The 27,523-nt window shown below is 43.7% G+C and overlaps 1 protein-coding gene across 1 annotated transcript; it reads right to left on the bottom strand.

Annotated features, from left to right (window-relative positions):
• Window positions 1-149: 149 nt before the first annotated feature.
• On the bottom strand, window positions 150-19,114 carry ERCC6L (ERCC excision repair 6 like, spindle assembly checkpoint helicase). Its single transcript, XM_025982882.2, has 2 exons — window positions 18,958-19,114; window positions 150-3,855 (listed from the first exon to the last, which is right to left on the bottom strand). The coding sequence occupies exons 1-2, from the start codon at window positions 19,089-19,091 to the stop codon at window positions 180-182; spliced, it is 3,810 nt and encodes a 1,269-aa protein (XP_025838667.2). The 5' UTR covers window positions 19,092-19,114; the 3' UTR covers window positions 150-179.
• Between the last annotated feature and the right edge of the window lie 8,409 nt (window positions 19,115-27,523).

Below are 27,523 nucleotides of genomic sequence, written 5' to 3'. Positions count from 1 at the left end.
GGGGATAGGAAGGAGTACAGAGTAAAGGCCAAATGGACAAAATAGTTAAAAACAAAAACTTGCTCTTTGAGATCTCTCTCACCTTAAGCCTAAATGCTTCATGCTCCCAGAGAACCCAGTTGTAAGAATGAATGAATTCATACTCAGTGTTTCACTTTAACAGTAAATAGGTTATATTCTCAAGTTTTATTAAGTTGCTTATACAAATTTAAAGTCATGAGCATGACTTCAGGATCTGCACTTTTTATGTCAAGTGCTTTAACTAAGCAGTTTAAGGCCTCCTGTATTTTTCCACACTCTTTCAGTTCTTTTCCACGAATTACAAGAGCCTCATAGTCATTGACAGCCTCTACTGCCTCAGCCTGGGGAGACTCAACCAACTGTCTGCCCAACAAAGGCTCAGGGTCACCAGGAGAGGCCTCTTGAGCTAAAGCCCCAGGCTCACGTGTAGTTAAGCAGCTGGACTTATGTTCTGAAGGCAGCGTTTCGTCAGGAGGATCTTTGGTGTATTCTGAGACTTCCCCACTGCTTTCCTCGGCTCCTTCCTCCAGATAATCTTCAGCAACTTCTGCTTTGTTGCTGTTGTCAAGTCCTTCCTCCATATCCTCCACGTGGTCTAAAACCACATTAACAAGAGACCTCCTAGAAGCCAGGGATCTTCTAGCATTTACAGACTTATTTATACTGTCAGGTATTTTCAGTGCAAAGAACCTTCCTGGTGGACTGATGTCACTTTTGGGAGTTGAAGCATCAAACTGTTTTATAGGTAAGAACTGACAAGGCGAGGTGAATAGATTTGTGCCTGGAGTATCTTGAAAAGTTTTGTCTTCATTTTCACCATCTGAAAGGATCCTTCTGGCTTTCCTTCTGCCTCTCTTCACATTACCTATTACTACTTCTGGATCATCTTGGGTCTCAGAAAGATCCAAGCTGAGACGCACTTCACTCCGCTCAGACTCTGCTTTAGAATTAGCTGCAGGGCCACACAAGCTGTTTTCATTCTCAGCATGCTGCAAAGACTGACTGGAAAGATTTTGTCCATTGTCTGCAGAGTCTTCCAAGAATAGGTTGAAATCACATGCATACTGTGATGAGGACGCTAAAGGTTCCTCTTCCAACTTGGCCTCATCATGTACTTGAGCATCCTGTAGTGCACTGCGGGATGCTGACCATTCCTCATCAGCTATTTCAATTACAGATGCGTGTGATTCTGCATTTTGATTTTCATTTGTCATGGGATTAATGGGCCAGGGACTACAGTGAAGCAAAATCTCATCATCCTTTAGTTGATCTGGATTTGGCCCAAGATCATCTCTGACTGATTCACTAAGGAAATAATTAAAATTTCCCAGAGGGTTCTTTTGCAGTGTCCCCTGTGTAGGCCCCTCTAGCAGTGCTTCTTTTTGTATAGCCATTCCCGATGAGTTGGTCCAGATTTCATCTACACATCCACATCCCTTAGGTAAAATAGCTACAGAGTCAGCATCAGATGTACTTACAGGTGAGTGACTACCATCTTGCAAGACGGTAACATTCATCTTTATATTGGAGTTATCTTGATTCTCATTCTCTTTGGGCAGATCATCAATGATTACACTTGCCATCTGGGAACTGATTACTTCTTCCTGGATATGGTAAGTAGGTAGATGTGATGAGGGCCAAGGCTGTGGTTTGTTCATTTCAGGGCATTTCTTCTTTGTTTGAGAAGGAAACAGAGGTTCTCTCAGCCAGGTCCCCTCATTTCCAGTTCTTTTTTTTTCCACTAAGAGCTCTGTATTTTGAGACTCTAATTCAACAAGGAATTGAGCTTTCTGAACCCTTTGTTGAATATAATGAGATTCTTCGATCACGTCAAGCTCTTCTTTAACAGACAGATCCCGTGTGTACATCAAATCGTGGTCTGAGATTCCAGCTATCCCCAAAGAGTGCAAGTAGGCAATATGTTCATCTAGTATCTTATCAGATTTCCTCTGAGCAGCATGCAAAGACTGAAGCTGCAGCTGGGTTGCAGAGTTCTGAAAATCCTCAATTGTAAAGAGCTCTCTTAATTCTTGTTTAGTAAAATATCGGAAAGGGTTCTTCTTATCACCAGTAGTTTGTCTGATTAGTGAGTCCTTGAAAACCTGTCTTCTGTATATTTTCTCCTCTACGGTCCCACAAGTAATCAGCCTATAAACTACAATATTTTCCTTTTGTCCAATTCGGTAGACTCTATCCACAGCTTGAGCATCAGTTGCAGGATTCCAACTAGGGTCAAAAATGACCACTCTAGTTGCTGCAGTTAACGTTAAGCCAACACCACCTACTTGAGTGGTAAGCAGAAAAACAGAGTAATCTTTATTTTGCTGGAATAAGTTGATTCTTTTTTCTCGTTCCACAAGATGTGTAACTGTTCCATCAATTCGCAATATCTTAAAGTGCTGATTCTTTAAGAGGCGTTCAATGATGTTTAGAATTTGTCTCGATTGGGAAAACACCAGAGTTTGATGTCCTTCATCTCGCAGTCTCCTAAGCAGCTCTATTAGAAATATCATTTTTCCAGATTCTTCCATCAGTGTATCATCAGTTATGTGATCAATATGGTCCACGTCTGAGGCATCCTCCCCTTCATTTTCACCTTGAACAGAGAATTTTACAGACCCTAAATTCAACAAATGACGAGCCCGTGCAGATAGCAGCCTTGGATGATCACACAGCTTCTTTAAGACACCTAGCTCAGCCAGAGGTGAGCGTGTCTCCATTAACAATTCCTTGATATGATCCAGGGACACGAATTTCCTGTATATTTCTTCTTGTAAAGGCATAAGACGTATCCAAATAATTAAATCATTTTTCCTGGAAAGGGAAGGCATTTTACAAATGGCATCATCATCTGGATTCTTTTCACTAAATCTGATCTCCTCTGGGGTACTTGACTTTTTTTGTACCTCTTCTTTAGTCCTCCTGAGAAAATGAGATTTTATGATTGCCATCAAGTTTTCAGATATTTTCAATCCCAAGGCTTTTTCCCCTGGGGTAGCATCCTTCTCTCTCGCTCTCATAATAGGATTTTCATACTCTATTTTAAAAGTTTTTAATGTTCCTAGCAGGGACCCTTGACAAGCAAAATCAAATAGGGACCACAGTTCTTGTAAATTATTCTGGATTGGGGTTCCTGTGAGGAGGATGCGATTCCTGGCAGGGACAGCACGAGCACATATTGCTGACTTAGTAGATGAGGTTTTTATTTTATGTGCTTCATCAAGGATGACGTAGTCCCACACAAACTCTTGGCCATTCAAGCTTGAAAGTTGCTGCCAATTATTGATTAACATTTGGTATGTGGTGATAATGACACCATTCCTTTGCTGAATCCGTCTGAGGTTTCTGGTACGTTCATCCTTACTAGAACCGTGAAAGGTTTTGACTCTCATTCCTGGAGTCCACTTAACAAATTCTTTTATCCACGTGCTAATGAGATTGGTTGGCATGATCAGCAGGACATGACTCACAAGTGTAGCATCAAACATACCAGAAAGGAAAGCGATGATTTGAACAGTCTTCCCTAATCCCATATCATCTGCCAAGATGCCACCTTTTCTTCCATCCCTATATAGGCTATAGAGGAAAGCTACACCTTCCTTCTGGTGTTCAAATAGTTGGTTGTGCAGTTCTCGATAAAGCAGAAGGCCAGAGTTGCACACATCTGTGAATTCATCATCTCCATGTTCTGCCAACTCCTCCAAGGCTTCCTGTATTTTTTGGATTCTGCTCATCACCTTTTCATTGGGAAAAATGTCCTTTGCCAAATTGAAAAGTTTAAATGCTTCTTCCAGATCCCCATTCTTAGTTGCTTCTTTGGCCTCCTTCACATATCTGTTTTAAAAAGGTAAAAAAAAAAAATATATATATATATATACACACACACACACACACACACACACACAGATTAGAAAGGAAGGAAGCAGATTGAATATTCAATCAATAACACTTTAGAGTCCATTTTGGAATCCAAACTGCAGTTGGGCTTTTAATATCCTCAATTCAGGATGGGAAACATTAGCACAGAAGATGCCAATGAAAGCTGGCATCATTTAAGACACATACCCACCAGACATTGCCAACAACACCTTAAAGCACTATTTGTGAGAAATGTATGTGCAAAGGTTACTGGTTCCACAGTATTTCTTAAAATGCCACCCATAAGTATAGAGTGGTATTTTATTGTAAAACAAACCAACCAACCAACCTATACCTATATCATGGGAGTGTGGAAACAGGAAAGATACATGGGCACTTTTCAGTTTTCATTTTTTTGGACCTCTGTGGTACCTCTGACACTAATCATTCCCTCCTTCCACTGGATTCCTCTAGATTCCTCCTGGTTTCCTCCCACATCACTGGCCATTTCTTCTGCTCTTCTTCCCATAGGGCTCAGTCCTGGGCCGCCTTCTCACTTCTTTTACTCTCTCCTCTGGCCTTCCACCCCCACCTAATGGGTTTATGAAATCACTCTCTCCATTCCAGGGCTTGCCCCCAAAGTCTAGTCTAGATCCATATTTTAACGGCCTTCTGGATGTCTCCACTTGAAAAAGTCTCACAGGCAACTCGAATTAATCCAAAATTAAACTCATTATTTCCCCTCCAAAAACATGTTTCTCCATTTATGTGGTAGTAAATGACACTACTATCAACTTAGCCATACAAGCTAGAAATCTGAAGATCATCCTTGACTCCAGTTCACATGAGGTCATCCTTGATATCCCCTCTTTTAATCACCCCCTCCCCTAGCCAGATAATCCCCAAGCCCTAGTAACTTTGTTTCCCAGGTATAACCTGTGTCTCTCCATCTCCACTACCACTACTGTGGTTCAAGTCACCATTACTTCTGACCTGGGTAGTCACAACTTCTTGCTCACTGGTCTTACATCCACTCTTGGCCCCTCTGATACATTCTCTACATAGCAGCCAGTGATACTGTCTTAAAATGTAAAATTTAAGAAAAAAATGTAAAAGAAATCATGTCACTCCTCTGCTTAAAATTCTTCAGGGGTTTATGGTCCAAAAGGATGCCAAAATAATTCACTGAGGAAAGAATAGTCTTTTCAACTATTATGTGCAAAAAAAAGAAATTGGTCCCCTCTCACAAAAATTAACTTTAAATGGATCAAAGAGGAACACCTGGGTGGCTCAGTGGTTGAGCATCTACCTTTGATTCAGATTGTGATCCTGGGGTCCTGGGATCAAATCCTGTTCAGGCTCCCCACCGGGAGCCTGCTTCTCCCTCTGCCTATGTCTCTGCCCCTCTCTCTGTGTCTCTCATGAATAAATAAAATATTTTTTTAACATTTTTAAAATTTTTATTTATTTATGATAGTCACAGAGAGAGAGAGAGAGAGAGAGAGAGGGGCAGAGACATAGGCAGAAGGAGAAGCAGGCCCCATGCAGGGAGCCCGACGTGGGATTCGATCCCGGGTCTCCAGGATAGCGCCCTGGGCCAAAGGCAGGCGCTAAACTGCTGCGCCACCCAGGGATCCCTAAATAAAATGTTTTAAAAAATAAAATGGATCGGGATCCCTGGGTGGCGCAGCGGTTTGGCGCCTGCCTTTGGCCCAGGGCGCGATCCTGGAGACCCGGGATCGAGTCCCGCGTCGGGCTCCCTGTGCATGGAGCCTGCTTCTCCCTCCGCCTGTGTCTCTGCCTCTCTCTCTCTCTCTGTGACTATCATAAATAAATAAAAAAAAAATTAAAAAAAAATAAAATAAAATCTTAAAAAAATAAAATAAATAAAATGGATCAAAGAACTAAACATAATTGCTAAGACTACAAAACCCTTCGAAGAAAATATCGGCATAAATCTTTGTTACCTTTGTTTTCGCAATGGTCTCTTAGATATGATGCCGAACACACAAGCAACCAAAGGAAAAATAAATCGGGTTTCACCAAAAAAAAACTTGTGTTTCAAAGTATACCATTAAAAAAGTGAAAAGACAACCCAAAGAATGGGAGAAAATATTTGTAAATCATGTATCTGATAAGTGCTCTGTACCTAGAACATATAAAGAAATCTTACAATTCAAAAATTAAAAGACACCACATGGGCACCTGGGTGGCTTGGGTCAGTTAAGCACTCGACTCTTGATTTTGGCTCAGGTCATGATCTCAGGGTCAGGAGATTGAGTCCCATGGTAAGTTCAGCAGGAAATCTGTTTAAGATTTTCTTTCTCCCTCTCTCTCTGCCCCTCCCCCTGCTCATGCACTCTTTGTCACCAAAATCAATCAATCTTTGAAAAAAGACAAATAACACAATTTAAACATGGGCAAAGGATCTGAATAGACATTTCTCCAAAGATGATCTGCAAATGGCTAATAAGCACATGAAATAATGCTCAACATCATTAGTCATCAGGGAAATGCAAACCACAACCACAATGAAATACCACCTTATGCCCATTAGGATGACTAGAATCAAAAAAGCAAGAAAAAAAAAAACAAGCACTGGCGACAATGTGGATGAATTAGAACTCTCATAACCCTATTGGTGGGAATGTAAAATGGTGCAGCTGCTTTGGAAATCAGTTTGTCAGTTCCTCAAAAAAGGTATATATGGGGGCAGCCTGGGTGGTTCAGCGGTTTGCGCCACCTTTGCCCCAAGGCGTGATCCTGGAGACCAGGGATCGAGTCCCACATCGGGCTCCCTGCATGGAGCCTGCTTCTCCTTCTGCCTGTGTCTCTGCCTCTCTCTCTCTCATGAATAAATAAATATTTTTTTAAAAAAAGTTACACATGGAATTACGGTGTGATCCAGGAATTCTACTCTCAGGTACAGACTCAAGAGAAATGAAAATATTTGTCCGCAGAAAATCTTGTACATGAGTGTTCACAGCAGTATTATTCATAAGCCAAAAGAGGAAATAGGGCAGCCCAGGTGGCTCGGCGGTTTAGCGCCTGCCTTTGGCCTAGGGCCTGATCCTGAAGACCCAGGATCGAGTCCCACGTCGGGCTCCCTGCATGGGGCCTGCTCCTCCCTCTGCCAGTGTCTCTGCCTCTTTCTCTCTGTGTATCTCTCATGAATAAATAAAATCTTAAAAAAAAAACAAAAGGGGAAATAACACAGATGTCCACCAACTGAGAAATGGATAAAAATGTGGTATGTGTGTGTTTATCTCCATTCAATGGAATATTATGTAGCCATAAAAAGGAATGAAATATTCATGCTATAACATGAATGAACCTTGAAAAAATTTTGCTATATGAATAAGCCAGTCACAAAAGGACACATGTTTTATTATTCCATTTATATGAAATGACCAGAATAGGCAAATTCACAGAGAAAAAAAAAGTAGATTTGTGGTTGCCAGGGGCTGGGGAATTCTGGGACTTGGGGTAGTTGGTAATGGCTAAAGGGCAAGAAATTTCTTTTTGGAGTGATGAATGTACAACTCTGTGAATATACTAAAAATTAAACAGTACACTTTAAATGGATGAAATGCATGTACAGTATGCAAATTATACTTCCATAAGGCTATTAACAACAAAATATTCTTCAGCAGCTTCCTGTGGCCTACATAATGGAGTTTAAGTTCCTTAGTCAGCCATTCCAAGCCCTCCCTGATACAATTAGGAACTGCTGACCTCTGCCTTAACTCCTGCCACTTCCAGCCTCAAACATTTTAACCCCTATGCCTATCATGCTACTTTGTATCCTCTAACCTTAGGCTCACACCACCCTCCTCCTCCTGGAATGTACTCTCCTTTCACCAAGCTAAACTTACTGAACTCATTCTAAAGACAGTAATTCTCACTGTTAGGCAGAATCTCCTGGAGCGCTTATTAAACCACAGATCGCTAGACCCCAAATCCAGACTATCTGATTCTGTAGTGAGGGCCAAGAATTTATATTTCTATAGAGTTCGCAGGTGGTCCAGAAACCACATTTTAAGAGCTGCTTTGATGTAGAGATCAGGTCTCACCTGCAGTTCCCCTAGGACGCATTCCATCCCTACCCTATCCTCCAGCTGGATCAACTGTTCCACCTCAGGACTCCCTGGTGTGTTCATCTCTATCAGTGCACTTAACACACTATTAAAATTATTTAAAAAACAATCTGGCTGTATTACAAATGTATGAAACAATCTCACTGAAAGGGTAGAGGGAAAACATGCTGATCTAATAACCTAGGAAATGAATGTAATCTGCAAGACTTAAAGCAAAGGAAACAACATAAGCATTGTACTCTAGTGGGTAAAGCGGTTTCCCATGCAGTATGGGCTAACAATTTTTTTTAAGATTTTTTTTTTTTATTAAAGATTTTTATTTATTTATTCATAAGAGACACACAGAAAGAGGCAGAGGCATAGGCAGAGGGAGAAAGAAGCAGGCTCCCTATGGGGAGCTTGATGCAGGACTCAATCCTAGGACCCTAGGACTACAACCTAAGCCAAAGGTAGACGCTTAACCACTGAGCAACCCAGGCGTCCCTAACAATTACTTTTTTTAAAAAAAAAGAGTTTTCTTATTCATGAGAGACACACAGAGAGAGGCAGAGACACAGGCAGAGGGAGAAGCAGGCTCCACACAGGGACCCCAACGTGGGACCTGATCCCGGACTCCAGGATCACGCCCTGGGCCGAAGGCAGGCACCAAACCGCTGAGCCACCCAGGGATTCCCAACAAGTAACTGTAAAGAGGAAACACCTCAGCCAGGTGATTACAGTCAACATCAACAATGATAGATCATGTTAACAGTATGTACCTCTCATAGGATTTGATGAGAAGGGCACTTTATTTCTGTAGTCTTTCCCCGCGAAACCAAAAACCCCAGTCTAGTCATGACAAATGGTGACAAATCCCAATTGAGGGAACATTCTACAAAATAACCTAACCAATACTCCTCAAAACTGTCAAGGTCATCAAAAACTAAGAAAGTCAGGGGCTCAGTAGTTCAGAGTCTGCCTTCAGCTCAGGTTATGATCCCGGGATCCTGGGATCAAGTCCCACATCAGGCTCCCTCTGCATATATATGTCTCTTCCTCTCTCTGTGTGTCTCTCATGAATAAATTAATAAAATCTTTTTAAAAAATAATAATGTATTGGTATTGGTTCATATACCATATATTGGTTCAATATACCACACTAATATAAGATGTTACCAACAGGGAAAACTAGGTATGGGGTATGTGGGAACCCTCTGCACTGTATCTAATATTTCTGTAAGTCTAAAACTACTACTATAAAATTAACTTTATTTATTTCTATTATTTATTTATTCATGAGAGACACAGAGAGAGAAACAGAGACATAGGCTGAGGGAGAAGCAGGCTCCCCGTGGGGAGCCCAACACAGGTCCCAAGCCCGGGACCCCAGGATCATCACTTCACTAAAGGCAGACGCTCAACCACTGAGCCAGCCAGGTGTCCCAAAAATTAACTTTGTTTAAAACCAGGGGTGCCTGGGTGGCTCAGTTGGTTAAGCCTCTGCCTTCAGCTCAGGTCATGACCCAAGGGTCCTTGGATCAAGCCCCACATTGGGCTCCCTGCTCAGTTGGAAACCTGCTTCTCCCTCTGCCTGCCGTTCCTCCTGCTTGCACTCACTGTCTCTCTCTCTTTTTCTCTCTATCAAATAAATAAACAAATCTTTAAAAAAAAATAAAACAAAAAAATGATCTGCTTGTGTTATCTGCCTGAACTTGAGGACAGGGATAAGGATCAGGTTTTAGAGCACTCAAGTGAAAGCCAAATGAATAAAAGATGAAGAAGAGGGAAGAGGAAGAAAAGAGCCTGCTGGCTGCAAAACTGCAATTCCTACTGTGGCAGGTCAGCTGCCCACCTCCCTAATTCCTGCTGCACTGTAGAAATAAGCTACATTCCCTATTACTCTGGTCTTGAACCTGAGGGGTTAGTGCCAACCCCTGAACTCATTCTCCACTCTGCCTTCCCACCCCCAGGGTGCCTTCAGCTGGACTGCTGGTCTTCTGGCTGGGTCTATGTTCCAGAGCTCGAGGGAGAAAATACATCATATTTTATTACTATTAGATTGTTTCCAAATCCCTAAACTGGTAACCTACCCAGTATCCTGAACCCCTCTCTAGACTGGGCTGCTAATTCCAGCCAGGCTTCCTCCCCAGAAAGTAAAGTGCTGCCTGTGGACCCCAGCTCTAGGTCAGACTCCCCAAAATCATACACCAACCTTTTAAATGGCAACTGTCTGCCCAGACCTCTTACTACCAGACTAAGACTCATATATTGCTGGGTTCTACTTATCCTCTGGAACTCCCACATTTGTCAACCACAACTCGAATTTATACTATTCCTTGGTCCCCACCACTTTTTTGATTGGGTTGAAGCCCGGTCAGCCAAGCTGCTTCACAGTCCCTATTCCTCCCTAGTTAGCAGGTCTAATACCACATCTCAGCTCTTCCCCTCTACCCTGTCTGCTCCACCAGTGAAGTTGGACCTGGGACAGTATTCATTCCCAGTAATGGAATTGGGGAGAAAAAATGAAATCTGCCTATTATAGCATCACCCTGGATTATCTGGTTATTTACAAGACTACAGTGTTTTCTGTAATACAGTTTGATTTAGCCACTCAACCTCTAATCACTTCCATTTTCCAGGGCTTGAAAGGAAAAATGTCATTTTTACTACTAATGCAATCATGTGTCCATCTATAACACACAAGATCCTCAGTGATCTGGAGAACTTAACACTTCATGGGCTCAAATATTTTCTCCCCCAAAATTATTCCCCTATTCTTCTTGGGCATGGCTGGGGAAAAGCCAGGCCTGCTTGGGAGCCAACAGGACAAAGGAAAAGTAACCAGTTCAGGAGAAAGAACCCCCTCTCAATGAGAACAAGGAGAAAAACAGTTGCTACAGTATGGGAGAAGGCTGGTTTTTCTTTTCTTTCTTTTTAAAGATTTTATTTAAGAGCGAGAGAGTGCATGCCTGCACAAGAGCATGAGCAGGGGGGAGGGGAAGAGAGAGAAGCAAGCTCCTTGCTGAACAGGAAGTTCCATCCCAGGACCCCAAGATCATGACCTGAGCCCAAGGCAGATGCTTAACTGACTGAACCACCCAGGTTCCCCAGTTTTTATTTTTTACCAATTTAGTAACTCTTTAAAAGGCACTTACATATGAGGTTCTGATATGTTAAAGAACTATTCAGATGCAAAACTGTCAACCCAGAAGAGAGATTTTCATTCCATAGCAAGGGACAATAAAACACAAATCTTGGGGTACCTAGGTGGCTCAGTTAAGTAGTTAAGCATTTGCCTTCGGCTCAGGTCATGATCTCGGGGTCCTGGGATAAGTCCTACATATGACCTCTGGTTTATCTCAGCTAGAAAAAGTGCCATTGGCTTTGGCTGGATGTTCTCTCCAAATGCTTTCTCCTAAAAAATAATAATATGCCTAGGGCTCTCTGGATAGGAACCTACACAAGGTTTGGTTTGGGGCTCAACAATGTCCATCTATGTACTGTTTCACCTGTAAGACCAATCACTTAAAAGCATTGTAAGGTTTTCTATAGTATTCATTTTCTGTGTCATTGGCTTTGGATTCCACAGATAAGAACTATCTGGACTGAACCATATGGCCCCAAAGAGATCCAAGGTTCTTGGTGCTTTCAGGTCCTCTCTACCCTGTCACAAAGAGATTACAAACAGGCAGGTAGAGCAAGACCTATTTCAAAATGGGTAAAGGCAGGTGGGGAATCTAGTCCCCTTCCTTTGTAACTTAAATCTGAAAGTTTTAGTTGAACTGGGCAAATACGCTTCTGCCAGAATAAACAGGAAGAAGACAGCATCTTCTTACATGTTAACAACATGCCCTCAGAAAGCAGCTGAACTTGCTGGCTAATTACTCCGGAAAAAACAGCTAATCTATAATTATGTCAAAACCAAAATTATCTTTTTTTTCTGGCATAGATGTGCTTTGGCATCCAGATGGATCATACCAGCCAATGTGCTTCAGCAGGAAATAGTTTCCTCATTTGGGAGAGCATTTGGTGGCTGACATCCTGACTGGCCCTTTCAGATAAAGTCTAACTAAAAATGAAAAATTCTCCAGGAACAATAGTAAATTCTTGAGTAGGTACAGACCTCTAGTACCTCCAGTCCCCAATCTGCCAGCCCGAGGTTATCTGGTTAACTGCACTATAGTGCAAAACTCTTGTGTTTCAAGCAAGCACTTGTTCCAGAATTTGAACAAACCCAGGAGTGTTTGGAAACAAGTCCTGAACCCTCAAGTCTGCCTTCAATTCACCTTCAGGCCACCTCAGTGGGAAAAGTAGACAAGCTCTTCCATTAAGATTAAAATAAAAATCTAAAAGCCATTACCTAAGTGATGGTTGCAATAATAATTCATTATACTGAATTGTTTGGTACATTTTCCTATATGTATCTTCTATTTCAGAATAAAAGTTTTAGAAGAATGTTACTTGGCAAAATACAACTGAATTTGAATATTGGTCTCATATATTGCAAATTTCCTGAACTCTTTCATCAGCTCTTATAATTTTTTGTGGATTCATTAGGGCTTTCTATAAAAAAAGACCATGTTATCTACAAATATAGATAGTTTTGCTTCTTTCTTTCCAATCTGCATGCCTTTTATTTCTTTTTCTGGCCTATTTGCCCTGGCTAGAACATCCATTATAATGCTGATTTATGTAACGTTGAATAGAGGTGGACATCCTTGTCTTGTTCCTGACATAAGGATGGAAAGCTTTCAGCTTCGAGTTTCTGGAGACATCTTTGATCAGATTGAGAAAGTTATCTTGTATTCCTAGTTTAAGTTTTTATCGTTAGGGATCCCTGGGTGGCGCTGCGGTTTGGCGCCTGCCTTTGGCCCAGGGCGCGATCCTGGAGACCCGGGATCGAATCCCACGTCGGGCTCCCGGTGCATGGAGCCTGCTTCTCCCTCTGCCTGTGTCTCTGCCTCTCTCTCTCTCTGTGTGTGACTATCATAAATAAAAAAAATTTTTTTTTAAAAATAAGTTTTTATCGTTAAAGGATACTATATTTTCTCAAATGCCTTTTCTGTACCTATTAAGAACATATGGCTTTGTCCTTTAGTTTTAGACAGGTTTGCTGTGTCTACTATGAAGTAGAAATGTCAGGTAAGCAGTTGGATACAGGAGTCTAGAGTTCAGAAGAGGTCAGGGCTACAGACAAAAATGTGAAAATTCTCAGCATAAAGATGGGATTTAAACCAAGAACCTGGGCAGCCGGGTTGGCTCAGTGGTTTGGCACCGCCTTCGGCCTGGGGCATGATCCTGGAGACCTGGGATTGAGTCCCACGGGTTCCCTGCATGGAACCTGCTTCTTCCTCTGCCTGTGTCTCTGCCTCTCTCTCGGTCTCTCATGAATAAATAAATAAAATCTTTTTAAATAAATAGACCAAGTACCTGGATAAGATCACCAAAGGAAGGAGTATAATTACAAAAAAAAAAAAAAAAAAAAAAAAAAGCAAAACCTGGCACTCAAAACACAAAACAAAACAAAAAACCTGGCACTCCAAGACTGCAACATTAAGAACATTTATGGAAGAATTCTACCTAACGAATATAAAAACAATGGTTAAGTTAGAAAATTACCACTTTGTAATTTCTTTTAAGATTTTATTTAATTATTCATGAGAGACATAGAGAAAGAGGCAGAGACACAGGTACAGGGAGAAGCAGGCTCTATGCCGGGAGCCTGACACGGGACTTGATCCCGGGTCTCCAGGATCACAACCCGGGCTGAAGGCAGCACTAAACCGTCAAGCCACCAGGGCTGCCCACCACTTTGTAATTTCTAATGAAATACTTGATTTGGGCAATGATTGTTAATGGATGAAAAGCTGATGGGGAACTGAGTACCCACAGGATGCCAAAATATCCCCAACATATTATTTATTCATCGTAAGGGGGGAAATGCAATTTTGCAAAGGAGTGATCAGCCTGTGACCACCTGATCCCACTGACCAATCTTAACATTACTAAAACTGGGACTATCAGACATTATATGCTTCTTGCTATGAGGCAATAAGAAGTACACAGCCTCAGGGCACCTGGGTGGCTCAGTGGTTGAGCGTCTGCCTTTGGCTCGGGGCATGATCCCGGGGTCCTGGGATGGAGTCCCACATCAGGCTCCCCATGGGGAGTCTGCTTCTCCCTCTGCCTACATCTCTGCCTCTCTGTGTGTCTCTCATGAATAAATAAATAAAATCTTTAAAAAAAAAAAAAGCAAGGCAGCCCGGGTGGCTCAGCGGTTTAGAGCCGCCTTCAGCCCAGGGCATGATCCTGGAGTCCGTGGATCAAGTCCCACGTCAGGCTCCCTGCATGGAGCCTGCTTCTCCCTCTGCCTGTGTCTCTGCCTCTTTCTGTCTCTGTGTTTCTCATGAATAAATAAATAAAATCTTTTTAAAAATAATAATAAAAATTTTTAAAAAGAAGTATACAGCCTCACCTTTGAAATATTCATGCCAAAAATATTGATCCATAATCTTTTTTTTTTTTGCTACAGTTTTTGTTTTTATTAAGATACAATTGACATACAACATTGCATTAGTTTCAGGTGTAAAACATAGTGATTCTGTATTTGTATATACTGTGTAATTATCACCATAAGTCTAGTTATCATACATCACATAGATAATTATAGAATTTTTTTCTTGGGTTTAGAACTTTGAAAATTTGCTCTCTTAGCAACTTTCAAATATGCAATGCAGTATTACTAACTACAGTTCTATAGTTAACTATATAACCATGTTATACATTACATATCCATTACTTATTTATTTTATAACTGGAAGTCTATAGCTTCTGATTCCCTTTACCCATTTTGCCCACCTCCCTGCCTTCCATCTCAGGCAATCACCAATCTGTTTTCTGTATCTATGAGCTTGTTTTTTTTAAGATTCCACATATAAGTGAAATCATATGGTATTTGTCTTTCTATCTGACTTATTTTACTTAGCATAATGCCTAAAGGTCCATCCATGTGGTCACAAATGGCAAAATATTATTCTTTTTTATTGCTGAATAATATTCTATCGTGTATTTGTGTGTGTATATATAGGACATTTCTTTGTCCATTCCATCAAGCCCTTAAATTTAAATTACAGGAGATAGGAGAACAAGCTAATGACACTACAAGGAAGCTGTAAGACTAATCCAAATCATTGGCATAGAAATAAAAGTTGGGGGTGGGGAGTGATTGTTCTAGATTGAAAGACTTTAAAAATATAACTAAATGCAGTGTGTGGACCTTCTCTGGGTCCTAATTCAAACAAACCAATTATAAAAAGATTTCAGACCACTTGAAAAATATGAATATGATCTGTGTATTAGCTAATAACAAGGAATTAGCTTGTTTTGTTAGCTGATACATTATAATTATCTCATAAAAATGGGTTCTTTTTTAGAGATGCACTAAAGAATTTAAGGATGGGATTCTGGGATGTCTTAGAATTTACTCTAAAGTATGTTAGACAAGGGGCACTTGGGTGGCTCAGGGGCTGAGCATCTGCCTTTAGCTCAGGGCATGATCCCAGAGTCCGAGGATTGAGTCCCACATCAGGCTCCCCTTTAGGAGCCTGCTTCTCCCTGTGCTTGTCTCTGCCTCTCTCTCTGTGTCTCTCATGAATAAATACAATCTTTAAAAAATAAAAAAGTGAAGAAAAATAACATATGTTAGACAAAAAACGTGAGGCTATGAAGAGGAATCAGCAGAACCTGAGAAGCAGCCACCAGCAGGGTAAAAAGAAAATCAGGAGAGCAAGGGCTCCTGGAAGCCAAGTGAATCAAGTGTTTCACAGAGAAGTGATCAACATTATCAAATGCTGCTGGTAAATCAAGGCAGATGAGGATTATGAAGTGACCGTTTATGAAATCATTAGTGACCTTGACAGAAGCAGTTTGAGTACAGTGACAGAAGAAAGTGGGTGACAGAGAATTAAGAAAGAGAGCAGCATACAAGTGACAGCAAGAGAATATGGACAATACAAAGTACATACAAATGCATGACGGAGAGAGAGAAACACAGTTGAGTGAGGGACAAAAGGTGGGTAACCTAAGACAGACAGACGGTGGGTAACAGAAATAAACAGAGGGTGGATGACTCTACCAGTCATCATTTATTGCCTCAGTTCCAAATTCACCCCTCAATACCTATTCTGTGATAATGGACTGAATTCCTTCAAACATCTCTCCTTTATGGTGAACATGATGCTAATCTTTCTCAGTAGAGGGCGTCTGAAAGACACCACAGGAGGAAGGGGCTCTCCGAAGTTCTGGCTGCTGCTGCAGGAGCAGGACAACAGAGCAGCCCACAGGCACGCACACACAGAATATGCAGTCCCTCGATGACCTTGAAGCCTCCACCTGGCCTGTCAATAACCTTCTTGCAGCCCTCTCAAATAGAAACCACCGCCCCTGGCAGCTTACCTGTGCCCTGGGCCCCCATCTCTTCTGCATGTACACACCAAAGAGTTGCTGATAGGCTGCTCACCACCAGCACTCCAAATTGGCCTGGGCAAGCCAGAGCATTACTCTGCTATACAGTGGGCTGAACTACACCTTCTCCAATGAGGTCTGAGCTTCAGGCTTGGGGACAGGATCCCCTTCCAACTTTGTCCTTCCTTGGTACTCTCCCTTAGCCCAAAGACACCATATGGAGTTCCCTTATTTCTTACAGTCACATATTTATCAATTTAATAACTCTTTATATTGAAATGCCGGTTTCAATATGCTGTACGGTTTCTACCTCCTGAATGGACCCAGAATGATACAGTGGCAGAGAGAAAAAGAGGGAAGGTGAGAGAATGAGAGTGGGTAACAGAAAGGGTGACAGGAACAAGGCGGGTAACAGAGGTAGAGAGTGGGTGACAGAGATCACGGATGACATACAAAGGGGAAAGGGGCAACATCAGGGAGGAAGACAGAAACAGAAAGAGTATGTGGATGAGACAGAATGGACAACAGTGTGGGCAGGTCAATGACAGTGTCAACAGATGGGCAACAGGAGGGAGAAGGGGGCAATAGAAGGATGTGGTGGGTGACAGAGACACAATGGGAGAGAGGGAGCAAGAAAATACAAGTGTCAGAGAGGGAGAGTGAGTGACAAAGGTGGGTGGCACAGAGGGAGAGAGAATGGATAACAGGAAGAGATAGGACAAAAGTGGGGAGAAGGGGACGGTGGGCAAGAGAGGAGGTGGTGGGTGGGGGGCATCACCAAGGGAGAGCATGACTGACACTGAGAGTGTGTGACAGTCACTGTATATGACAGAAGATGAAGGTATGTGAAAGAGGAAATGTGCAGAGAGTGTGTGACAGCAAGTTTCAAAGTTTTCTTTATCTTAGGCAGGAGGGGCAGAGACATGAGGAAGGAGGGACAGCAAGGGGAAAGAGGAGAGGGAAGAAGAGAGGCAGAGAAACTATGTGAGAGGAGTGTGCCAAGGGGGACAATGAAGAGTGAAGAAGGTAGAGAGGGCACCTGGGTGGCTCAGTGGTTAAGCATCTGCCTTCGGCTCAGGTCGTGATCCCACGGTCCTGGGATCGAGTCTTGCATAGGGCTCCCTGCAGGGGGCCTGCTTCTCCCTCTGCCTATGTCTCTGCCTCTCTGTGTGTCTTTCATGAATAAATAAAATCTTTTTTAAAAAAGGTAGAGAAGGTGATGCTTTGTGCGAGGAGGTTTCAGTGTAGGCAGATTTGGAAGAGGACAGGAGAAAAAGTAGGAGAAATAAAAGAGAGATTGTGAGTTGATGGGCAATGAGAGACAAGAAAGGTGTGAGGGTAAAGTGGGATTGTGAGAGCAAAAGATGACTGTAGGGCACCTGGGAGGCTGTCAGGAAAGATCATGTGAGAGCAAGTAAGAGGTACCCATATGAGAGGCAGTGTTGGGGAAATCAATGCACTTGCTTGCTCAGGGAAAGGAGGGGAGGGAGCTGAAGGGCTTAATCCTTTCTATCCCCATTTTATGGATGAGAAAATTGAGGCTCAGAATAGTCAAGTGACTCATTTGAGGTTTCCCAGCTAGCAGGTAGCAGAGCCATAATTAGTACCCCAAATGCCTCAACTCTAAAGCTACTACTCTACCATACACCACCACCTCACTGTTTTCCCCAAATCTTCTTTAAAGAAGTCATGTAACGTAGTCCAAAGATACGATTTTCTTCCTCTGTAAGGAAACCTTTTAGCTTATCACAGCCTTGAAACATACTTTTAGGGAAGCCTGGGTGGCTCAGCGGTTGAGCGCCTGCCTTCGGCTCAGGGTGTGATCCCGAAGTTCCGGGATCGAGTCCCACATCGAGCTCCCCAAGAGGAGCCTGCTTCTCCCTCTGCCTTGTCTCTGCCTCTCTTTCTCTGTCTCTCATGAATAAATAAAATCTTAAAAAAAAAAAAAAGAGAAATGGTGACTGGTAAATTTGATGTATTTTATCACAACTGAAAAGTTTAAATCTCATTCCCACATCATCATGCCCCCCACCCTTAGTCATATGGTGACCGCTTACTACTTCAACACGAATGTCTTCTCCTGAGGCCGAACTTTGTGGTTGGCCACTTCCGCCCATACTATGCCTCGCACATTATACCTCTTGCGGCACTTATCAAACATTACAGTGACTATTGGCTTACCTATCCCTCTCCACTACCAAATGATAAGCATTTTGGGGGTAGGGTCGGTGTTTTATTCATCTCTGCAACCCCCAGGCCTGGCGTTTGGTAGACTCAAAAGACTCAAGAAAGGCATGATCAGTGGAAGTTCTGGCTTTTAAGATTTTAAGAGAGCTATCTGACCCAAAAAGAGGTATCGGGAGGCTCCCCAGGCTTTAGAAATCTGGACAGATTCCCACGCCTTTACTCAGAGAACGCGAGGGCGCCTCTCACCGGGCTCCACCTCAGCAGCCTGGGCCGCTGGGAGGGTCCGAGGGCTTCCCACTCCGACTCCCGGCCGGGGCCTGCGAGCTAGGCCCGCCCGGAGGCCCAGACATACCTCTGGTAAAGGGCGGCCTGCTCTGGGCTTAAGGCCGCGGCTTCCACAGACCCTCGAGACGCCTCCATGACCCTCAGTTTGGTTCCAGGTATTTCAACCGAAGATTGAATTTCGCCCGCTCCCGCCCTACGCATGCGCCATGCGCCTAAGGAGAGGCAGGACCAACCTTTGGCCTCCTGGCTGGCCAATCCGCAGCGCCGCACTCGGCGCTAACGCCTGAGCCCGCCCACGTAGGTCGCGCGCCCGCGCTTACGCGCCCTGGAGCTAAGAGGCAGTTGCGGCCCCAGCGGAGTGGGACAGGTTCGTGTCCTGTTCCTCTCGCGTAGTCAATCCAAACCGTGCTTCAGCACGTTTGTGCCTGTGCGTGTGCCACCCTCGTGAGTGAAGTAGAATGTCTGCTATAATCTCAGTCATTTTAGTGGCCCCTAGAGACCTTCATAGCCCACGCCCCCAAATTTCCTTCTTTCCATGCTCGCCATTGCCTGGCGCTGAGCAGGCTTTGAATTCAAACACCCTGGGACGCATGGTCCCCAGACTTAAACTCACATTGAAGAAGGGTCTTCAAGAGCCAAGCCAAAGCTCTCATTTAAGAAATTAGTAGTGCTATAAAGCATGGTCACCATTTCTTTAGAAGCTCCAACTAGGATGCAATCATATTTTCAAACGCAGAGCTCAGGCAGGAGTCGTGGTAAGTGAGTTTAAGTGGCTTGCTTAGGAGGATCCTAAATAGGTTGTGGGCCAACAAAAATTGTCCTTGTTCTTACATTGTTCAAAACGGACTTTGTGATTCTTCAAGGTACTAATTAACATTCAGTATTTGAAAACTCACCTAACTGACCCAGTCATGCCCACCCTAAGTCCTGAGGTTTTTAAGCTTTTTGTAAATTTCATAGATCATTAGGAGCTTAAAAAGGTATCTTCTGAAAAGAGAATATGGGCTATTTTCCTGGTTCACATGATGTTTACTAATATTTTCATATGGCTTTAAGTCTTTTCTGTTAAGAGGGCTTTGGGTATACTGTTATCCTCAGCAAAAACTGAGGTTCAGGGACATCAAGTGACTTTGCCTGAGGTTCCAAAGCTAGAAGATGGCAGAGCCAGAATTCAATACCATGTCTATACGGACAAAAATCAATGTTCATTCACTGTGTCCACTGCCTATTGCTGGAAAGAAGAGGACAGTAGTGGGAAATGAGGGTGATGAAGTAATCAGAAGCCAGTTTGTGAAAGAGCTTGTTTACCCTGTTGGAGTATTTGATCACTTTTCCTGGAGACAAGTTGGGATGGAGGTAGGTTGAGTGTGCAGGTGTGCTGGATACCCAAAGTATGAGTGTGAGAGAAGAAGGCTGGTGGGGAGCATTCCATAAGAAAGGAAAAAAAGAGGAGTACAAAAATCTTCATCGCCAATTTGGGGAAGGCCATCTCCAGTTGTGCTTTGACTCCAGGGTCTACCATCATCACTTCTATATCCTTGGAACAGTTGAGCACTCAAAATGGAGCAAAGCAAAACCCTGATTACTGTCTTAGGCAGCTGCCCTTCTGTGGGTTGTAGAGAAAAGCTTAGAAGGAACTCCCTCAGGACCCAGGCTCCTACCTCCCTGTTTCCCAGCTGTCAGTGATCCGCCAAAGACTGAATACTGGGAAGAAAGGAACTACTTTGCAGCTTGCCTGCCCTTAGGCTACTGGATTTTTCTGTTTTTTTTTTTCCTCACACCCAGAGGATATATTATTCAGCCATAAAAAAGAATGAAATCTTGCCATTTGCAATGACATGGATGGAGCTAGTGTATAATGCTAAGCAAAATAATCCAGTCAGAGAAAGACAAATACTCATGTGGAATTTAGGAAATAAATCAAATGAGCAAAGGGAAGAAAAAAAGAGACAAACCAAGAAACAAACTCTTAACTATAGAGAACAAACTGATGGTTACCAGAGGGGAGGTACGGGGTGGGTTAAATAGGTGACGGAGATTAGGGAAGGCAATTGTGATGAGCACCAGGTGATGGTGCCTAAAATACTAGAGTTGAGAGGGTTTTTTTTTTTTTTTTTTTTGGCATCCAGTCCAGAGTCGCAGGTGAGCAAACTGTCACTGGTAAAGAAGGAAGTTACTGGTCCAAAGCCACACTGTGACTCAGTGGCAGAAACAGGACTCAACCTAGGTTCCTTGACTCCTAGCCCAGTGCTCTTTTGAGCACCAATCATGGCACAGGAGGAGACAGGTAAACTGGGTGTCAGCAAAATACTGTTCATGGGGACTAAGAATGGAAGAGTGATTTTTTAAAAGATTTTATTTATTTATTTATTCATTCATTCATTCATTTATAGAAACAGAGAGAAAGAGGCAGGAGACCTAGGCAGAGTGAGAAGCAGGCTCCCTGCAGGGAGCCAGATGTGAGACTCTATCCCAGATCCTGGGGTCACACCCTGAGCCAAAGGCAGACGCTCAACCGTTTAGCCACCCAGGCGTCCTGGAAGAGTGTTTTTAGAGATGGGTATAAATAACCAAATGAAATCTTCCTGGGCAAGGAGAATAAGAGTTTGGAGCAGAAAAAAGAAGAAAGTAATTTGGAAACAGGAAGGATTGAATTTGTGATTCCCAGGGGTGCCTGGGCAGCTCAGTCAGGCGTCTGCCTTTGTCTCAAGTCATGATCCCAAGGTCCTGGGATCGGGATGGACCCCCGCATCAATCCAGCTCCCTACTCCGTGGGAAGCCTGCTTATTCCTTTCCTTCTGCCTGCCGCTGCTTTCTCTCTGTCAAATAAATTTTAAAAACTTAAAAATTTTTGTGATTCCCAGATCCCTAATTAGGCTTTTCTCTCGCTATTTCTAGCAAGGGTTCTAAAGTGGGTGGGATTTGGGCTCTGGGTTGGAGAAGAGTTCCGGGGACTGAGGTCTTCATCCCCTCTTTTTTTTTTTTTTTCCTCTTTTTTTTTTTTTTTCTTAAGATTTAATTTATTCATGAGAGACACTGAGAGAAAGAGAGGCAGAAGGAGAAGCCGGCTCCATGCAGGGAGCCCAACGTGGGACTCCATCCTGAGTCTCCAGCCTCACGCCCTGGGCTCAAGGCGGCGCTAAACCGCGGAGCCACCCGGGGATCTCCTCCATCCCCTCTTTTGAGGGGAGGGGAAGGTGCTCCCCAGCTCAGCTGTGAGTCATCTCCAGTTCTGTCAGCAGGGGGAGCCGGAAACCAAGCTTCCTAAGAATGGCGGCCAACCTGGCCCCCTGGGCTGGGTAAATTCTTACTGGAAGCTAGTCAAATCAGTCCAGAATGCTGTGGAAATGACAGGAACTGAGGGGAAAGAGGGAGGATTATCCGCAACGTTTTTGCACTGAATTGCAGTTTTTGGTGCCTTCTAAACCTGCCTCGTAGGATTTGAGCTGAAGCAGGCAGGCACCAAAGGGTAAGGAACCATTTGACAGGGCAGTGGTGCTGGAAGAATCATGGCCTTCTACCCTCTCTTTGAGCTACCTCATCCACTCCCCAAACCTCACAATTCTGTCTCTAGCCTCATCCTTTCTCCTGAGTATCAGACCTAGATGGCCAACTGGCTACAGGATGTATCTTCCTGGAAGCTCAAACTCAACATGGCACTGAACTCATCCCCCCACTCCCCAAGACCTGTTCCCTCAGTATTCCTCATTTCCATGAACAGTACTACCAACCCCCTCCCCTAATCGTTCAAGTCAGAAACTGGGAGGCATCTTTCCAATTCAACAATAAGTCCTGTTGGCTCTACCTCCAAAATATATCCCAAACCCTAACACTTCTCTTCATCACCTCTGCCACCCTTCTGGTCTATGCCATTGGTCATCTCGCACCTGGCTCACTGCAATAGCTTCCTTTCTTCCTGCTTTTATTTTGTGTCCACCCCCTCACTGTGTCTGTACCCAGAAACCAGAGTGATCTTCCAGAAACACCAACCTGACCATGTCATGGCCTGTTTAAACCCTTTGAAGCCTCCTCCTTGCCCTCCAGATCAAGTCCTGGCTCCTCACCATGGCTTTCAAGGCCTTCCTGATCTGGCCACTGACTGCTTCTCCTGTCTAATCTCACACACACACACACACACACACACACACACACACACCACTCTTCTCAAACTGAACCACTTCCACTTAAATCTTGCTTCGCATGCTGTTTCTTCTGCCTGGACTTTCTTCCCTTCCTTTTTTTTTTTTTAAGATTTTATCTACTTATTCATGAGAGATAGAGAGAGAGAGGCAAAGACATAGGCAGAGGGAGAAGCAGGCTCGCTGCAGGGAGCCCAATTCAGAACTCGATCCCAGGACCCCGGGATCACGTCCTGAGCCAAAGGAAGACGCTCAACCACTGAGCCACCCAGGTGTCCCTCTTCCCTTCCTTTTTGTCTATCTCCTATTCACTCCTCAGCTCTCAGCTCAAATCTCCCTTCCCTTCTTCCAGGGACCTTCTTCCATAATCCTTCCCAATAGTCATTCTCTGGGACACAATGTGACACACCTTGCCTTTGTCATTGGATTTAGTCGATGGAATGTAGCTGCCTTGTTACCTCTGGCTCACCCAGGATCATGTGAGCTCTGTGAAGGACAGATCTGTCTTTTTCACATTATAGCCTTGCAGAGCTTACCACAGTACCTACATATAGTAGCTAATAAGTAAGTATTTTGGGATGGATGGATGAATTTGTCAATTTACTAGTCTCAAAGGAGAGCAACAGACACCATGTTGGAGAGCTATAATGAGGCTATGGGTAGGAGTGATAGATCCAAAGCAATAGTGGAGACCATGAACCAAGGAAGGGGGGTGGTCCAAACATGATACCAGCCACACTTCTTGCCAGCACTTGCCAGCACTGTGCCTTTTAAACCTGCCTCAGGAAGGACCTGGAAATAGCACAGAGCCATCAGAATGACACCCAGGAATGGGATTCTCCCTTTCTGTTCTCTTCCCCAAATCTCTGACTGAGAAAGCCACCTGTGTCTGGCTGTAAGATGAATGGGCTCCAACTAGTGCCTAGTGTTGGTGGACTCTCCAGGTGCCCTGTGCCCTCTTATTCCCAAGTCAAGAGCATTTCTGGAAGCTCCTATGAGTTCCTCCCTAGCTTCCTCACCTTCTTCCTGCAGCAGCAAACGCTCCCTCTATGGCATGGGCACCTACCCTAAAGGCTGAAGTCAAGGCTGCTCCCTAGTGTCAGCCCAAAAAGGGACTACTGGGGGCACCAAATCCTAACCTTTGTGGTCCTCTGCTGTTCTTCCTTGGCACTAAAAGAGACCAACAATAAAAACCACAAGCTCTTGAGTGGAGGATGAGGGTTACATTTTTCTACAGCCCTTTGAAGGCCTTGGCCCCCTGCCTGGATCTGAGTCAGGAACTGTATGTCCCAGAGAATTGGCTTCCCAGCCATCTGCTCTGAGCTTAAAGAGTCTAGGGGCCCTTGCTGGATGCTCTGTTCAAATTAGCCAAGAAGGGCAGGGTGAAGATGACACAGCAGGAGGGATCCTGGTCAGTCTAGGCCTTCCTAAACTGTATGTGGAGGGAAGGAGCAGATACATGACACCAGGGCACGTCGAAGGCATAGCAAATCCCCAGAGAGCTCCTCTCACTGCCCAGCTGCAGTGCTCCCAGAGCCAAGCCTTCCCAGATCCCCTTTCGAGGGAACCTCCCAGATCCCCTTTCGAAGGAACCAATGGCTTTGTGAACACCTACTCTATGCCAGGCACTTTCCCCACAACAAGCAAGAAATTACTGTTCTCCTTTATGAGTCACAAGAGCCAAGGATCAGATGGTTAACTGCTTTACACAAAGTCATGCAGTATACAGCAGATTCAAAGAGACCAGGACCAGGCCATCAACTCCCCGACCCTTGGTAAATGGTTGCCAAGGCTACGAGAAAATGATTCTCCCTTTCAGTGAGCAGGTATCCGCCTGAGGATAATGGCTGGAAAGGGATACAGAAAGTCACACTCCTTCTATGCCTAGGACATAGCTTGCTCCATACAGGAGAAAACATGTCTTTAACCCTTTGTTGTACACCATATCCAGATAGTAGGAATGGGTCAGGCAATAAGGTCAAGTTTCATACATGGGAGATTTTAGGGCCAAGACAATAAAAGACTTACTTAAGGTTTCACATCAGAGGATGAGAGAACAGTTTATTTTTATTTTTATTTTTATTTTTACTTTTTGAGAGAACAGTTTAGATAAATGAACCAATCCAAGAAGCCAGACAGATCCACAGGAGGAAGCCTGACAAGGCACCCTCACTTTCCAAATCCTCATGGCCACATATGTTCACATGGATTGAAGAACCAATCAGGGCACCTGGGTGGCTCAGCAGTTGAGTGTCTGCCATCGGTTCAGGTCCTGGGATCGAGTCCTGCATTGGGCTCCCTGCAGGGAGCCTGCTTCTCCCTCTGCCTATGTCTCTGCCTCTCTTTCTCTGTCTCTCATGAATAAATAAATAAAATTTAAAAAAAAATAACCAATCGGGATCCCTGGGTGGCGCAGCGGTTTAGCGCCTGTCTTTGGCCCAGGGCGCGATCCTGGAGACCCGGGATCGAATCCCACATCGGGCTCCCGGTGCATGGAGCCTGCTTCTCCCTCTGCCTGTGTCTCTGCCTCTCTCTCTCTCTCTGTGACTATCACAAATAAATAAAAATAATAAATAAATAAATAAATAAATAAATAAATAAATAAATAAATAACCAATCATCAGGCATAGTTGCCAGGGAGCATATTCAGGGACTCATAGAAGTAGGGACATTCTGGAGCTGATCTTTAGCATACCAGGGGTTCTCAACCCTAAATTCATATTAGAGTCACTGGAGGGACCTTTTATTTTTTTAACTTTTATTTATTTATTCATGAGAGATACAGAAGGAGAGAGAGGCAGAGACACAGGCAGAGGGAGAAGCAGGCTCCATGTAGGGAGCCTGACGTAGGACTCGATCTCGGGTTTCCAGGATCATGCCCCGGGCTGAAGGTGGCGCTAAACCACTAAGCCACTGGGGCTGCCCCTGCCCTGGAGGGACCTTTTAAATAAGAATTGTATTGCGGATCCCTGGGTGGCGCGGCTTAGCGCCTGCCTTTGGCCCAGGGCACGATCCTGGAAACCCTGGATCCAATCCCACATCGGGCTCCCGGTGCATGGAGCCTGCTTCTCCCTCTGCCTATGTCTCTGCCTCTCTCTGTGTGTGTGACTATCATAAATAAATAAAAAAATTTAAAAAAAAGAATTGTATTGCAATACATGAATCTGATAAAGGAAGACTATCCAGAATATATACAGAGCCCCTATATATCAATAATGAAAGGATAACTTAAAAAATACGGGCAAAAGACTGGAATAGACACTACATAGGACAGGATATATGAATGGTGGATGAGCACATGAAAAGATAACCAACATCATCATTAGGGAAATACAATTTAAAACCACAATGAGATACCACCATGTACCCATGAGAATAGCTATAATTAAAAAGATGACAATACGAAGTGTTGGCCAGGATGTGGGACAACTGTAACTCTCATATTTTGTTGGTGGGAGTGTAAATTGGTACAAGAACTTTAGAAAACTGGGGAAAAAAAGAACTTTAGAGAACTGGGAATTTCAAGTAAGTTCAACATAAATCCAGCAATTCCACCCCAAAAGAAATGAGTGCATGTGCCTGAAGAAAGATTGGGACAACCCAAATATCCCTGGATGTGTGAATGGCTAAACAAACAATTGTGTCCACACAAGGGAATACCATTCAGCAACAGAAGAGATCACTACTGATCAATGCAACAATTTGGATGATTCTCAAAGGCATTATGGTATGTGAAAGAAGCCAATCTCAAAATGTTACATGCTGCTTGATTCTACCTATATGCAGTTCAAGAACAATGGAAGTGAATCTACAATAGAAAGAATGGTGGTTTCCTCTGGCAGGAATGGGGGCATTGACTGGGATGGTGGAAATGGTGGAAATGGTCTATGTTTTTATTGGGGTGATGGTTACATACTGCCCACAATTATCACAGTTCATTGAGCTATACACTTAAGACCTATGCATTTGAATGTGTGTGTACATTATGCCTTAATTTAAAAATCATGTCCAGGCCCCACCTCTGACTAATTAAATCAGAATCTCTAGAGGTGGGGCCTGGGCAAGGGCCTTTTTTTAGATCTTCCCCAGTGACACTAATGTGCAGCTGGTAAGAACTGTTGATTAATATTACCACCACCTTCCCCTAGCAACAGACTCTCTCAGCCTCCTGTGTCATGGCAACATTTCAAAGGTGCCCATTGAAAAAAGTCCCTTCTAGGATCACCAGCAGAGGTAGGCAGGTGGGAACAGGTGAGTGGGAATAGGCACTTACAATATGTCTCAGAAGATGTTCCATATCAATACAGGAAAACACTGAATTTTACACTTTAAGATGGTTAAAATAGGGACGCCTGGGTGGCTTAATGGTTGAGCATCTGCTTTTCTCAGGGTGTGATCCTGGAGTTCTGGGATTGAGTCCCACAACGGGCTCCTGCGAGGGGTCTGCTTCTCCCTTTGCCTATATCTCTGCCTTCTCTCTGTGTCTCTCATGAA

This window comes from Vulpes vulpes, unplaced genomic scaffold, assembly GCF_048418805.1.
Source record: "Vulpes vulpes isolate BD-2025 unplaced genomic scaffold, VulVul3 u000000690, whole genome shotgun sequence".
Classification (NCBI taxonomy): Eukaryota; Metazoa; Chordata; class Mammalia; order Carnivora; family Canidae; genus Vulpes; species Vulpes vulpes.
The sequence above is the reverse complement of the archived record's forward strand: the minus strand, read 5'-3'. Positions and strand labels throughout refer to the sequence as shown.